Source organism: Xyrauchen texanus, chromosome 48 (genome assembly GCF_025860055.1).
Source record: "Xyrauchen texanus isolate HMW12.3.18 chromosome 48, RBS_HiC_50CHRs, whole genome shotgun sequence".
NCBI classification, from domain to species: Eukaryota; Metazoa; Chordata; class Actinopteri; order Cypriniformes; family Catostomidae; genus Xyrauchen; species Xyrauchen texanus.
The window spans coordinates 19,106,911-19,122,412 of NC_068323.1; the positions used below are offsets into that span (position 1 = coordinate 19,106,911).

Below are 15,502 nucleotides of genomic sequence, written 5' to 3' on the forward strand. Positions count from 1 at the left end.
TTAATTATTTCAGCTTTTATTTCTTTCATCACATTTCCAGTGATGCAGAAGTTTACATACAGTTTACAATTGGTTAGTATTTGGTAGCATTGCCATAATTTGGGTCAAACGTTTTGGGTAGCCTTCCACAAGCCTCTCACAATAAGTTGCGGGAATTTTGGCCCATTCTTCCAGGCAGAGCTGGTGTAACTGAGTCAGGTTTGTTGGCCTTAGTTTTTTTATGAGGTCTTGGCTGATTTCATTGGATTTTCCCATGATGTCAAGCAAAGAGGCATTGAGTTTGAAGGTAGCCTTAAATTACATCCACAGGTATGCCTCCAATTCAGGACACCTCCTAATGGAAGCTAATTGTCTAAAGGCTTGACATCATTTTCTGGAATTTTACAAGCTGCTTATTGGCACAGATAACTTGATGTATATAAACTTCTGACCCACTGGAATTGTGATATAGTCAATTAAAAGTGAAACAATCTGTAAACAATTGTTGGAAATTTACTCGTGTCATGCACAAAGTACATGTCCTAAAGGACTTGCAAAAAGAAATTATTTGCTAATATTAAATCTGTTGAGAGGTTAGAAAATTTGTTTTAATGACTTTAACCTAAGTGTATGTAAACTTCTGACTTTAAATGTGTGGTATGAGCGTCCACTGAAATTTTAGTTTTTGAGATGTAAAAGATGAGTCTTTTTCCACCATTAAAGTGAAGAACAAATGGAAAAATCATAGGAGAAAAAAGTCTTATGGCTGAAACATTCTCCTCAAATCCATGAACACAGATGCTATACGCAAGCTCTGAAGTATTACCTGGCAAAATTCCCTATAGGAGGCTTCCATATGTCATGTGGTACACGATTAAACATGTTTGTAAGGAAAGTTCAAATCATGACATTATAATAATATGTTCAATTAAATTTGAATATATTTATGTATGTTATATTTGCAAGTCAAAGTAACTGCATTTAGTGATTATTTTATACAAGAAATTGTCAAATATGTTTATTTATAAATAAATATGTAGGCTATTAGGCCTATATATAAATTAGAAAAACAAAAGTGTCTCAGTTTACATCAGAAAGCAGCCGTGTTTCCACAAAAGTCACAGATATCACACAGTGCTTGACAGATTAAATGCATGTATGGCGAATGATGGAGGCGGGACCACTGCTCTGTCCCGGCCCACTGAGGAGGATGTTGTTGCGGTCATGGATCCCAGACAGACCGCGTATCACAGTGCAACACCAAATAACGTGTAAGCAAGGAAATGCATGGTCCCTGTTTATAAATGAGACGTGCATTTTTTCAAATAGATATTTATTTAACTTTAAAATAGACTTTTATCTCTATTTGCGAGCGAGCTATGGATGTGCAGGTTGCAGACCGCAGCAGCATCAAGTCTGCGCCGACAACAAACAGCCCGCAGAATAACACCTCACAGACCGCCACACAAAATGCACCAAAGAAGAGGAGGAGAGGCAAAAGAGGGAAGAGACGCAGGGGCAAGAAGGCCAACGAGCCTCCGTCGTTTTTACCACCGGAGGTGAATCGATGTGTTTGAGTCTGATGATAACCGCATTAAGGGCTTGCGCATGTTATAGGACACATTAATACAGTTCATTACAAAAGTAATACATTAGTAATTACAAGCTGCTCAGCAAAGTGATGACATGTAAAATGAACATATGTACCATGGTAACCATACTGTTGCTTCCGTCAAAATATCACATTACTACATTTATATCTACGTTCATATGGTTCATTTTTAAAATGTAAGAAGCTTTCAGAATCTTTGTATTTTGTTACATTTCTTCACAGTTGGGACAATAATTATGATTTTGGCGGATGAAATGGTTACCATGGTGAATGTTCATAAGGGATTGTTTGTAGTTATTACATAGTAATGATGTAACTACACTGTAATATGAGCATTTGGATGTAAAATGTTACTTAATACAGACATCTGATATACAGTGAGGAAAATAAGTATTTGAACACCCTGCTATTTTGCAAGTTCTCCCACTTGGAAATCATGCAGGGGTCTGAAATTGTCATCGTAGGTGCATGTCCACTGTGAGAGACATAATCTAAAAAAAAAAATCCAGAAATCACAATGTATGATTTTTTAACTATTTATTTGTATGATACAGCTGCAAATAAGTATTTGAACACCTGTCTATCAGCTAGAATTCTGACCCTCAAAGACCTGTTAGTCTGCCTTTAAAATGTCCACCTCCACTCCATTTATTATCCTAAATTAGATGCACCTGTTTGAGGTCGTTAGCTGCATAAAGACACCTGTCCACCCCATACAATCAGTAAGAATCCAACTACTAACATGGCCAAGACCAAAGAGCTGTCCAAAGACACTAGAGACAAAATTGTACACCTCCACAAGGCTGGAAAGGGCTACGGGGAAATTGCCAAGCAGCTTGGTGAAAAAAGGTCCACTGTTGGAGCAATCATTAGAAAATGGAAGAAGCTAAACATGACTGTCAATCTCCCTCGGACTGGGGCTCCATGCAAGATCTCACCTCGTGGGGTCTCAATGATCCTAAGAAAGGTGAGAAATCAGCCCAGAACTACACGGAAGGAGCTGGTCAATGACCTGAAAAGAGCTGGGACCACCGTTTCCAAGGTTACTGTTGGTAATACACTAAGACGTCATGGTTTGAAATCATGCATGGCACGGAAGGTTCCCCTGCTTAAACCAGCACATGTCAAGGCCCGTCTTAAGTTTGCCAATGACCATTTGGATGATCCAGAGGAGTCATGGGAGAAAGTCATGTGGTCAGATGAGACCAAAATATAACTTTTTGGTCATAATTCCACTAACCGTGTTTGGAGGAAGAAGAATGATGAGTACCATCCCAAGAACACCATCCCTACTGTGAAGCATGGGGGTGGTAGCATCATGCTTTGGGGGGTTTTTCTGCACATGGGACAGGGCGACTGCACTGTATTAAGGAGAGGATGACCGGGCCATGTATTGCGAGATTTTGGGGAACAACAGTTCCCTCAGTTAGAGCATTGAAGATGGGTCGAGGCTGGGTCTTCCAACATGACAATGACCCGAAGCACACAGCCAGGATAACCAAGGAGTGGCTCTGTAAGAAGCATATCAAGGTTCTGGCGTGGCCTAGCCAGTCTCCAGACCTAAACCCAATAGAGAATCTTTGGAGGGAGCTCAAACTCCGTGTTTCTCAGCGACAGCCCAGAAACCTGACTGATCTAGAGAAGATCTGTGTGGAGGAGTGGGCCAAAATCCCTCCTGCAGTGTGTGCAAACCTGGTGAAAAACTACAGGAAACGTTTGACCTCTGTAATTGCAAACAAAGGCTACTGTACCAAATATTAACATTGATTTTCTCAGGTGTTCAAATACTTATTTGCAGCTGTATCATACAAATAAATAGTTAAAAAATCATACATTGTGATTTCTGGATTTTATTTTTTAGATTATGTCTCTCACAGTGGACATGCACCTACGATGACAATTTCAGACCCCTCCATGATTTCCAAGTGGGAGAACTTGCAAAATAGCAGGGTGTTCAAATACTTATTTTCCTCACTGTATATTGCCATAAATGAATATGTATATATATATATATATATATGTATGTTTAGTTCATATATTTTGAGCATACATGCACATTTTCAATTTCCACTATTTGGTAAATGTTACATAAGCTACTACATTTTTGTAGTATTCTGACATATCTGTACCATAAATGTTCAAGTATGTGACTTTTTTTTTATCAGTTAAAAACTATACAATGTGGCCAAAAGTTTGGAATAATGGACAGATTTTGCTGTTTTGGAAGGAAATTGGAACTTTCACTAAAGTGGCATACAACTGATCACAAAGTATAGTCAGGATATTACTAATGTAAAAAAACAACACCATCACTATTTGAAAAAAGTAATTTTTGATCAAATCTAGACAGGCCTCATTTCCAGCAGCCATCACTACAACACCTTATCCTTGAGTAATCATGCGAAATTGATAATTTGGTACTAGAAAATCACTTGCCATTATATCAAACACAGTGGAAAGCTATTTGGTTCATTAAATGAAGCTTAACATTGTCTTTGTGTTTGTTTATGAGTTGCCACAGTATGCAATAGACTGGCATGCGTTAAGGTCAATATTAGGTCAAAAATGGCAAAGAAGAAACAGCTTTCTCTAGAAACTCATCAGTCAATCATTGTTTTGAGGAATGAAGGCTATACAATGCTTGAAATTGCCAAAAAAATGAAGATTTCTTAAAAATGTGTACTCTACAGTCTTCAAAGACAAAGGACAACTGGTCTCTAACAAGGACAGAAAGAGATGTGGAAGGCCAGATGTACAACTAAACAAGAGGATAAGTACATCAGAGTCTCTAGTTTGAGAAATAGACACCTCACATGTCCTCAACTGACAGCTTCATTGAGCAAGTTTAAAAAAAATAAATTCTCAATGTTGAGACATCATAACATTTTACAAATGACAGTATTTACACCACATGTTAATTTACCTCTGTAAAACCATTATAGTGTATGAATTCATTTAGATTTCTACAGATAATACTTATTATCTAAGTTTCTTAGATAATAAGTATTATCTAGGTGGTTAACCAAGTATAGCCATGGTTTTGAAAATGTACCATGGTATTTTACAAGTGCCAGTACCAGAGCTACATGGTAATATTACCACCTGATACCATCACTGCGCTATGCTGTAAGTCAGTAAATGAATGTGCAAGGACTTGTTTTCAAAATCTTGTGCAAGATTTCTTTTTTACATGTTTTATTTATTTCTTTAGGCTGAAGAGGGAAACATTGAATACAAGGTACACAGGCCCTACTGTCACAAACTGAGTCAAGGAAATAAAAGTTCAATTGATCCCTGATTTTGGTGACATATTCATGCTCTCTTTCAACCCTTGTGCAGTTGAAGCTAGTGAACCCTACACAGTATCGGTTTGAACACTTGGCCACTCAGTTGAAATGGCGACTTCAGGAGGGCCGCGGGGAGGCGGTGTATCAGATTGGGGTTGAGGATAACGGTCTGCTGGTTGGACTAACAGAGGAAGATATGAAAGCATCACTGAAGACCCTTCGCAGAATGGCCGAGAAGTATGTACTCTAGTATGTGACTAATAGACATCTAATTCATGTATTCTTTAATGTCAGTGTGTAAGGCATGGCTTACAAGCGTGTTGTGTTGTCTTGGTAAGACTCTGTGACTCTACGCAGGGTTGGAGCTGATATCACACTCCTCAGAGAGAGGGAAGTGGACAGTGATCGAGCTCGACGGAAAATCGCAGAGGTTCTTGTGCGGAAAGTTCCGGATGACCAGCAGGTGAGCTTGTGATGGATATAATAAGTTTTAAAGCCATTGTTAATTGTTGTTATAATTCTAGAAAATGACGTGACGCACACTTATTTGTGTCTGGATCTATTAATTGATTAAGAAAAAACAAAAGAAATATTTTTTTAGACAATTACTTAAATGGCTTTTACACCTTTTGTTATGAAATACACATTTTCAATTTCTGTTAAGATTTATTTTAATATTTTTTGTTGGATATTAAGTAAAAAATATCAAAGTGGTGTACTCATACTGAGCTTGGAACAAAGAATATATAGACAAATCTACAGTATATTTAGTAGTTAATAAAATGTTTATTATTTTTTATTATAAAGAATAAGATGTAATGAAGCAGTTTTGTTTAATTATGATATTATAAACATTTGTCCACCAAATCCATTTCAGTATGAGTAAGTCTGTCAAAAACATCAGATCTTTTACCTTTTAATGACATGACAAGATTAGTTAAAATAATTGTGAAATTGTACTGTATATATATATATATAATAGACTTAAAATAATAACTAAGTTTTATATTTTAATTATATACAGTATGTACTGTATACTGTATATATATATATCTGTGTGTGTGCGATTGTAACGTACAAATAATGTTACATTTTATTTTACAAATTATATTTGTTAAAAGCCCTTTCTATCTTGAATTTTTTTTTTTTCAAAATATATGTTTCAAAATAATGATTAAGATTAAAAGAGTTTTTACTGGTTTAAAAAATGTATGAACATGAATGTATGCATGGAGCTTATTTTCTGCCAATTTAAAAAAAAACAATACATTAAAATCGACCACACACACACAGATATATATATATTTGTACTGTATCTATATATAAAATTATACAGTATACATACATTTAAAAAAAGTTTACAAAAAACGTAATTATTATTTTTAAGTCTTTTGTGATACGAATGAAAATGAAAACCCCATTAACCATTTCATCAAGTGTCTGCGAATGTCTGTATTAAAGTAATAATTCACCCAAAAATTAAAATTCTCTCATCATTTAATCACCCTCATGCCATCCCAGATGTGTGACTTTCTTTTATCAGCAGAACACAAATGAAGATTTTTAGAAGAATATCTCAGCTCTGTAGGTCCATACAATGCAAGTGAATAGTGATCGGACCATTGTAGCTCCAAAAATCACATAAAGGAAACATGAAAGTAATCCATAGGACTCCAGTGGTTAAATCCAAATCTTCAGAAGTGGTGTGGGTGAGAAGTCCTCTTTTACTCTAAATCTCCACATTAACTTTCACTTTCAGATGTGAAAGTGAAACTAAACAGGCACTACGTGACTTTCAGATGTAATAGTAGAGATTTAGAATAAGGAAAAATGACTTAAATATGTATTGTTTCTCACCCACACCTATTATATCACTTCTGAAGGCATGGATTAAACCACTGGAGTCATATGGATTACTTTTATGTTTCCTTTATGAGATTTCTGGAGCTACAAAGGTCTGATGTACAGGGACCTACAGATCTGAGATATTCTTCTAAAAATCTTAATTTGTGTTCTGCAGATGAAAGAAAGTCATTCACATTTGGGATTGAATGAGGGTGAGTAAATGATGAGAGAATTAACATTTTTGGGTGAACTTTCCATTTAGAGTATCCAATCTGTAGCACTGCCCACTCATTAACATATAAAAACATGTTGACTTTGAACATGAAACTTTAACTAGAAAAAATAATAAATACAATTGAAACTAAAGTTTGCATTTTAGTTTGAATAAAATGAAGCTCCATACGTATGAACATCAACATGAATACAAACTTCCTTTAACAAAGAATCTTACTCTTTATCTCGGACATCCCTAATTTTTCATTGACCCACTAATGAATGTATTAAATTGTCAAGTTGTTATGATTTCTGTGTTTGTTTGTGTAGTTCCTGGATCTACGTGTTGCTGTTCTGGGAAACGTGGACTCAGGGAAGTCGACTCTGCTGGGCGTGTTGACTCAGGGCGAGCTGGATAACGGGCGAGGCAGGGCGAGACTCAACCTCTTCAGACACCTGCATGAGATTCAAACCGGCCGGACATCCAGCATCAGTTTCGAGATCCTCGGCTTCAACAGTAAAGGAGAGGTGGGAGAAATATAGAGGACCTTTAATTACAGTTGAATTTCCAGTGCATTAACCGGGATTCAAACCAAAAACCTCCTAATTGCCTAAATGGAAAGAAGTTAAATGAGAAATGATCTTTTTCGTCTTTTCAGGTTGTAAATTATAGTGATTCACGAACAGCAGATGAGATCTGTGAGAGCTCTTCGAAGATGATCACATTTATTGATCTGGCTGGTCATTATAAGTACTTGAAGACCACCATATTCGGATTGACAAGCTACTGTCCAGACTTTGCCATGCTGGTGGTAGGGGCAAACACTGGCATTGGTTAGTCTTTATATGCATTTATATTCTGCACCAACTTGATTTAAAGGTTGATCATGCAAAATTATGAACACATACATTAATCCATGACACTTGGAACTAGGACTGGGTGATATATTGAATATTTCCAATATGTTGAAAATTATTTAGGTTCAAATACAAAGTTGGAAAGCTTAATATGTAGCTATGAATAGCCATTGATAGGTTGATTGTCGCTTTGTTTGTTTGAGTGACCCGACCGCCTGTGGCTCAGCCAATGGTGTGAGTTTGGGGCGGGACTATCTGTTTGGCAGATGGGAGTATTTGGAAAGTTTATTTTTGCAATTCCGCTTGGTGGTGCAGAAACTTCACACTTTCGCTTTAGGTTTCCCAAAGACTGTCAATAAGTCAAACAGTTATGTGCATGCTCCTTGCTTTACATTAAAGAGTGCTAAAACAAAAATATGATAGTAGTGTCTTTGATTTAAAGCTCGGCTGCAAAAATGGTGATAACCGGAAACAGTCATCAAATCAAAAACATTGATTTAACCATGTGTCATCGCTTAAAAATCTTCACAGAAGCATTACGTTAAAATGTTTTGGTAAAAAGATAAAGGATATTTTGTGTTGTTGTGGTGCATAACAAATTTTAGCTATATTTTCTAGTCCTACTGGGAATTAATTTTGTATCCATTCTGGTGTTCACAACACTTTACTGTATATTGTAAAACTCTTTGTCAGCTGGCACAACAAGGGAGCACCTGGGTTTGGCGATGGTGCTGAAGATGCCCATATTCATTGTGGTGAGTAAGGTGGACCTGTGCGGCAAAAGCACCGTGGAGAAAACCGTCCGTCAACTGGAGAGAGTTCTCAAACAGCCCGGCTGCAACAAGGTCCCGATGGTGGTGGCCAACCCTGATGACGCCGTCACCGCCGCACAGCAGTTTGCACAATCCACCAGGTACCAATGTATATCCATATGTATTAAAGAGAGAAAAAGATGTTATTAAAGTAGTCATATACTACACTTTTGTGGCATTTTTCTTTTAGCTTGATGGCCATTTTCCACCCTGACAGTTTTTGCTACTTTACCATTAAGACCTCTATACGTAAATAAACTGGAGTGATTGGCTAATCTTGGCTGCTTGTGTAGAATATGGTTCTGGCCTAAATGTGAAGGAGAAGAAGGAGCAATGACTGAGAATCTAAATACATTTGCTGTATAATTTGCATGTTTGTGTGTGCGTTTGTGTAACAATGGATCTCTGTCCTCACAGTGTGACGCCCATCTTCACCCTCTCCAGTGTATCTGGGGAGAGTCTGGATCTTCTGAAGGTCTTCTTCAACATTCTGCCTCCTCTGAGCAACAGCAAAGAGCAGGAGGAACTCATGCAGCAGCTCACAGAGTTCCAGGTGCATACGCACACATGCAAACCAACACACATATGTTGTCTCAATTCTATATGTCATGTGGTGTGTTCTTACAGGTAGATGAGATTTACAATGTGCCAGATGTTGGGACTGTAGTTGGTGGGACGCTGTACAGGTCAGTTCACATCTGATATCTATCTATCTATCTATCTATCTATCTATCTATCTATCTATCTATCTATCTATCTATCTATCTATCTATCTATCTATCTCTCTCTCTCTCTTCTCTCTGTCTGTCTGTCTGTCTGTCCATCCATTTATCCATCCATCCATCCATCCATCCATCCATCCATCCATCCATCCAACCTTCCATCCATCCATCCAACCTTCCATCCATCCATCCATCATCCATCCAACCTTCCATCCATCCATCCATCCATTTATCCATTTATCCATGCAACCTTCCATCCATCCATCATCTGTCCATCCATCCATTTATCCATATATCCATCTAACCTTCCATCCATCCATCCTCCATCTATCCATCCATCCATTTATCCATCCAACCTTCCATCCATCCATTTATCCATATATCCATCTAACCTTCCATCCATCCATCCTCCATCTATCCATCCATCCATTTATCCATCCAACCTTCCATCCATCCATTTATCCATCCAACCTTCCATTCATCCATCCATCCATCCATCCATTTATCCATCAAACCTTCCATCCAATTATGCATCCATCTAAGCTTCCATCCAACCTTCCATCCAGCAATCCATCCATCCATCCATCCATCCATCCATCCATCCATCGTCCATCCATCCATGCCTTTTCAGTTGATAACAGCCTTTCGGTTTTCTCTCTAGTGGTGTGTGTCGTGAAGGAGACCGGTTGGTTGTGGGCCCTACAGACGACGGGAGGTTCTTGAGGTTGAAAGTGTGCAGTATTCACAGAAATCGCTCCGGATGCCGCGTCCTGAGAGCCGGACAGGCCGCCACTCTCGCTCTGGGAATCTTTGATCGCTCATTACTACGAAAGGTTTGATATCAAAACTGCAAAGTAAACATTTCCTTTTGCATTGATGCACATTCATGTGATACAATAACATTCTAATCAGAGTTCAAAATGAACTTTTTAGAAGAAAAAATGAACTGGCCAATTATTATAATTTTACAAGTGGATTTTACAGAAATGAGAGACAAATAAACATTATTGTAAGCATGTTTAAAAGTGAATTGCTTTAAAAAAATGTTTATTATTTATGAGATATTTAATTGTCAGAATTATTTTTCAGATTATTCACCTATTACAACAAAACTTAATTTGTATTTTAAACTACATTGTCATATGAATGACCAGTAAGTAACTCGTCTGATGAGCCTTAAAGGGTTAGTTTACCCAAAAATGAAAATTATCTGATCATTTACTCACCTGTAGGTCCATACAATGCGAGTGAATGGTACCGAAATTTTGAAGCTTCAAAAGCAAATAAAGGCAGCATCAAAATAATCATCAACATAAAATTTCACCGGCCAATTAAAAAACGTACCCACATTTGTTGCGGACCCTTTGATCTCGAACCCTGGTTCTAGTCAGACTTTATGAAGTTTTTATGAAGCCAAGTCTTTCCAAGTCAAGATTTGTAATATGTGTGTTTTCAGGGCATGGTAATGGTGAGTCCTAAGATGAATCCTACGATCTGCTGGCAGTTTGAGGCCGCGATCGTTCTCCTGTTCCACGCCAAAACGTTCCGCTGTGGTTTCCAGGTCACGGTGCACGTGGGGAACGTGAGGCAGACCGCAACAGTTGAGTGCCTCCTTGGGAAGGTAATTTACAGCTTCAAGTTTTGCTAAATAATTTTTTACTTTCTAAATGTAATTTTCTATCTTTATGTTTTGTGTAACTTTATATATTTATATAAAATTAATTACATATATACTGTATATGTTAGGGCTGTCAATTTAACACGTTAATTCACTGTGATGCATTCATTAAAACCAAAACAAGTTATATAAATATATATAATATGATATATAACATATTGATTTTTTTTTTTATAAATAAATTACACACACACACATATATATATATATATATATATATATAAAAAGTGACCCTAATTGAAGAATTACTCTTAAATGTTAAAAGCTGGTGCTGTATGTCCATGTGCACATCACAAATAGATGTGTGTGTCTGCGTGTCCTCTAGGAGGAGCTCCGTACTGGAGAGAGAGCCGTGGTGTGCTTCAGATTCTTAAAGCACCCCGAATATTTACATGTGGGAGCCAAGCTGCTCTTCAGGGAAGGGGTGACCAAAGGCATCGGACATGTCACACACCTTCGACCCTCGACCCAGAACCACGTGCCTGATCAGAACCACAACCAGAACCACAGTTAGATACTCTATATGTCCAAACAGGGCACATGACTGCAGTCACATCCTGTCTTTGCCTTGAGATTGTATACCCTAGTTTTATCATGCACCTTCATTTTCACACTCAGATTAGCAAGAGGCTTTGCTACTTTAATCATAGATTTGCCTATATTAATCGCGGATTTTCTCGTGTGTAATTGCTATTGGCTCCTTTGACATTTTGATGTAATGTTTGGTGAAATTTTTGACGTCAACAATAAAGGATAGAAAATGTTTTCTTCCTGTGGAAAGTTGATTACCGTAGCCTATATATTTTGCTATCCTAAGTATACACGACTATATGGTTAGTTGCATTTTAATATTTTAATTTAGACAACTAGTTGGGAACTACTGGATAAGGGTATAATATATAGTGTAAAGGAGCTCGGAAACGTCTCCCATTTTCACATATTGTATGTGTGCGTTTCATGTCTTAAGTTAAAGCCGGTTGACTTTGAGTAAAGCATGTGGGATTTTGAGTCACTAAGCTGTGGTCTTAGCTGGGTATCTGGAGCAAACTGCTATAGGAACACTTTCTACAGCCTGCAGACTGTATTATAAGAACATAATTGTAGCATTGATTGAGAAATCTTAAATATGTCAATTTCATAAACTTCCTGTCACAACAAAATAATTAAAGAATTCTAGGGTTTTAGGATCAGAATACATTTTTTTTGGTCTTGATTTCATTGTGTCCATTTACAAAGTTGTATCACTGATATGACTACAAAATATTTGCTTGTTTGTAAGCAAGGTGGATGGTTTACAGGGTTTGACTGAAACCATTTGGCAGCTTTGTGTGATCTGTGTCTGTCTTGCGATCCTACGCATGCACAGTAATCCAAATAAGGGTTGTGCTGTGCGTTCTAGTTTCACTCGTGCACTCCTATTTGAGATATTGTGCAATTCTAAAAAAAACATTGAATGTACTGGTCATGAATTTAAATGCACCATTTTTGACTTACTGTACTAATAATGTGACTGCAAATATACAAGCAGAAAAAACACACTGACGCAACAATGTACGTCAGATAAGTTTTACGAACAAATAACAAAAATTAATTCTGCTTGTGTTTCACAAATGAGTTCCACTCTTTAAATTCTCATAAACACAGCTATTAGTCAAAAATGCATGTTTGTGATTTCACAAATAATAATTAGTATTGTCTGAAGTGCAGCTGGTTGTATTACATTTGGGATGTTCATGTATCTTCTAAAAAGGCTTCACTGATGCCTCGTACAGGACTAGATATCTATTGCTTTGCTATTAATTCCTATGTAATAAACTTTGTTTTTTTGTTGATTTTATTTAGTTTTTAAGACAAATAGTTTGTCATTAAACTTAAGGAAATCAAACTCTATGGACATCATCTGTGATATGCTGTTGATTACCATTAACAAAAATCACATAATTGTATGTGTTAGTAATGCACTTACAGTGGAAGTCTACAGGTGTGGCAGGGCGGAGGGCGGGGCCGGGTCGTGATCCTACACAACCGGTCCCGTATTAGGCTAATCAAGCCTTCGAGAGGGATAAAGGTCGGCTGCAGAGGATCGTGCGGGAGAGAGAGAGATCGTTTACGAAGGCTTGATTAGCCTAATACGGGACCGGGTGTGTAGGATCACAACCCGGCCCGCCCTCCGCCCTGCCACAACAGGGTAAGGCATTACAGAGGGTGTAAATCCAGAAATGTGAAGTGTGTATTTTTGTTGAAGTCTCTATATTACTTCTTCCGTACAAAAGTGTTTAAAAACTGTGAAACGAGACGTAAGAGTTCTGACTCAACGGTTTTTAATACCATAAATGAAAAGTCTTGGCGTTGTAGAATAAATTGTTAATTGTTCACAGAACATGTTGTAGCATAGCAGTAAGCACCATAGTAACAAGTTTACATAACATGGCATTATGAATAAAAAAAAAAATGGGTAAACATATAAAACCTCTTTTATCTACAAAAGACAAATGCGTTTTTTGCACACACTTTTTGTGAAGCAAATCGGCGTTTGTGAAACAAATCAGCAGAAAATCAATATTTGTTCAAAAAGATTAAAAATGACATCCTAAATTTGACATCCTTCATATGAGACATGATACTCAGATGACTGTATTAATGCATCTGTACCATTAACAAATACTCCTTTCATTCAACTATACCGGAACGCTTAAACCATGCCTCTTAATGCGCATCTAAGTTCAGTCTACCTGTTCTAACATAGAAAAAAGCCTTTAACCTTAGAAACAGTGTATATTATAGGGTAAATATGGGTAATCTGGGATATTTTTTGCATTTGGGACTTTTCAATTTAAAGGAATAGTTCACCAAAAAATGTAAATGTCCATTTACTCACTCTCATGGCGTACTAAACCTGTATGACTTTATGCGGAACACAAAATAAGCAGTCTTAATGGAAATGATGGACCATTTTTTCTATACAATGGAAACACACAATTTTAGCACACAAACATTAATCTCACAGCCCTCATAAATGTGCAACAAATGTCTACATTTTCACTAAAAGAAATAAAGTCTTACATTTTGGGTTGCTTCACATCAAAACCTATCATACATCTTCAGAAGACTTAGAATATGAAGCATTGGATTCAACGGGTTTGGAACGACATCAGGGTACGTAAACACCGACAGAAATGTCATTTTTGGCTGAATTACTCCTAAAAGTCAGAATATCATACAGCACATCCCAGATTACCCTAATTCACCCTACCACTATAAAACTATTATTCTTCAGATTTTTCAGTGTAAATGTGATGCGTTCATCTTTAGAGCAGAACTTCCTTTTGCTCTTACGAACGAAGCCATTGTTGAAACAGTACAAAACCGCTAGGAAACCTCAGGCACATTAGCACTGTTGAATGTATATTACTTTTCCATGATCTGGGACGGTTCGGCGATGTTGGGAGTTTCTGAATGAAGATTTTACGCAAGGCTCCTCTGTCTGGGCTTGATTCTTGGGTACAGCTATAAAAAAAAAAAAAGTGAACACTAAAGTAAGTTTCAATAAAAAATATGTCAATACTGCAGTGCAAAGGCACAACACATTTCGTCAAAATTGAGGTTTGACTGAAATGGTGTCTTTTAGAGCATGATCTGTCTATGCTCAGATTCAGAGAAAACTGCAGTAACTGCAAAATCCACACTGAAACCAACTATTTTAGAAGCCATGTTTTAGTTTTAGTGTTGGCGTTCTTATTGCGGTTTGATTTTGCAGGGCAGCATACATCTTCCCCAAAATATTCAGAATACTTGTAAATCAATACATCAATGTTTTTTTTTTACCTTTATTCATGTGCATTTCCTTATATATACTGAATTTACTCTATATCTTATATAAGACATTTCCTCACCCCGAGCAGGTTGCGAGGTATGTAGCCTTCGTTGTCGGCACATCTCGCCCACCACCACTCTGTTTCTTCACTGTCCTCTCTTCGTAAAACGGTCAGACAGTCTCCCTCCTTAAAGGGCAACTCATCTGGGCTTTCGGCCTCATAGTCCCACAGGGCATAAACAACGCCCCTGTTCATGATGCCCATCTTCTCCTGAACACCTGTGGAAAATCAAATGTATATCTTTCTAAAAACAGTAGAAGAAGAGTCGGCACATTGCGTTTGCAGTGCTTGCATCCAACTTAAAACTAGGGATACACATTTTTGCCAATATTAACAGTCAATAATTTGTATGTTTTTATAAACAAAATGATGGGCCTTATTATGCATTTGGCCTTTGCCAATCATAGAACTACATTCACTGGTTGAAAGCCTCTGAAATGTGATCAAGAGGAAGATGGATGGCCACAAGCCGTCAAACAATGCCGAACTGCTTGAATTTTTGCGGCAGGAGTGGCATAAAGTCACCCAACAGCAATGTGAAAGACTGGTATAGAGCATGCTAAGACGCATGAAAGCTGTGAATGAAAATCAGGTTTTTTTTCACCAAATATTGATTTCTGA

At 37.3% G+C, this 15,502-nt stretch overlaps 2 protein-coding genes across 4 annotated transcripts in view; one reads left to right on the top strand and one right to left on the bottom strand.

Annotated features, from left to right (window-relative positions):
• Positions 1–1,162: 1,162 nt before the first annotated feature.
• LOC127639828 (GTP-binding protein 2-like) lies at positions 1,163–12,789 on the top strand. Of its 2 annotated transcripts, XM_052122086.1 has the most exons (13): positions 1,163–1,250; positions 1,332–1,538; positions 4,803–4,829; positions 4,931–5,115; positions 5,236–5,341; positions 7,267–7,464; positions 7,596–7,770; positions 8,488–8,707; positions 9,024–9,159; positions 9,234–9,292; positions 9,990–10,161; positions 10,785–10,949; positions 11,332–12,789. In XM_052122086.1, exons 2-13 carry the CDS (start codon positions 1,359–1,361, stop codon positions 11,518–11,520), a joined length of 1,812 nt encoding a protein of 603 aa, XP_051978046.1. In that variant the 5' UTR covers positions 1,163–1,250; positions 1,332–1,358; the 3' UTR covers positions 11,521–12,789. The 2 variants fall into 2 exon arrangements, with proteins under 2 accessions (XP_051978046.1, XP_051978045.1); XM_052122085.1 differs by having other exon boundaries at positions 1,205–1,538.
• A 521-nt stretch (positions 12,790–13,310) lies between these two features.
• LOC127639890 (apoptosis-stimulating of p53 protein 2-like) overlaps positions 13,311–15,502 on the bottom strand; it is a 35,224-nt gene continuing 33,032 nt past the window's right edge. For both annotated transcript variants that reach the window (XM_052122192.1, XM_052122191.1), the window contains exons 17-18: positions 14,900–15,099; positions 13,311–14,513 (exon numbers count right to left, since the gene is read on the bottom strand). In XM_052122192.1, coding sequence (XP_051978152.1) covers positions 14,472–14,513; positions 14,900–15,099 — 242 coding nt within the window. In that variant the 3' untranslated portion in view covers positions 13,311–14,471. The remainder of the gene's footprint in view (positions 14,514–14,899; positions 15,100–15,502) is intronic.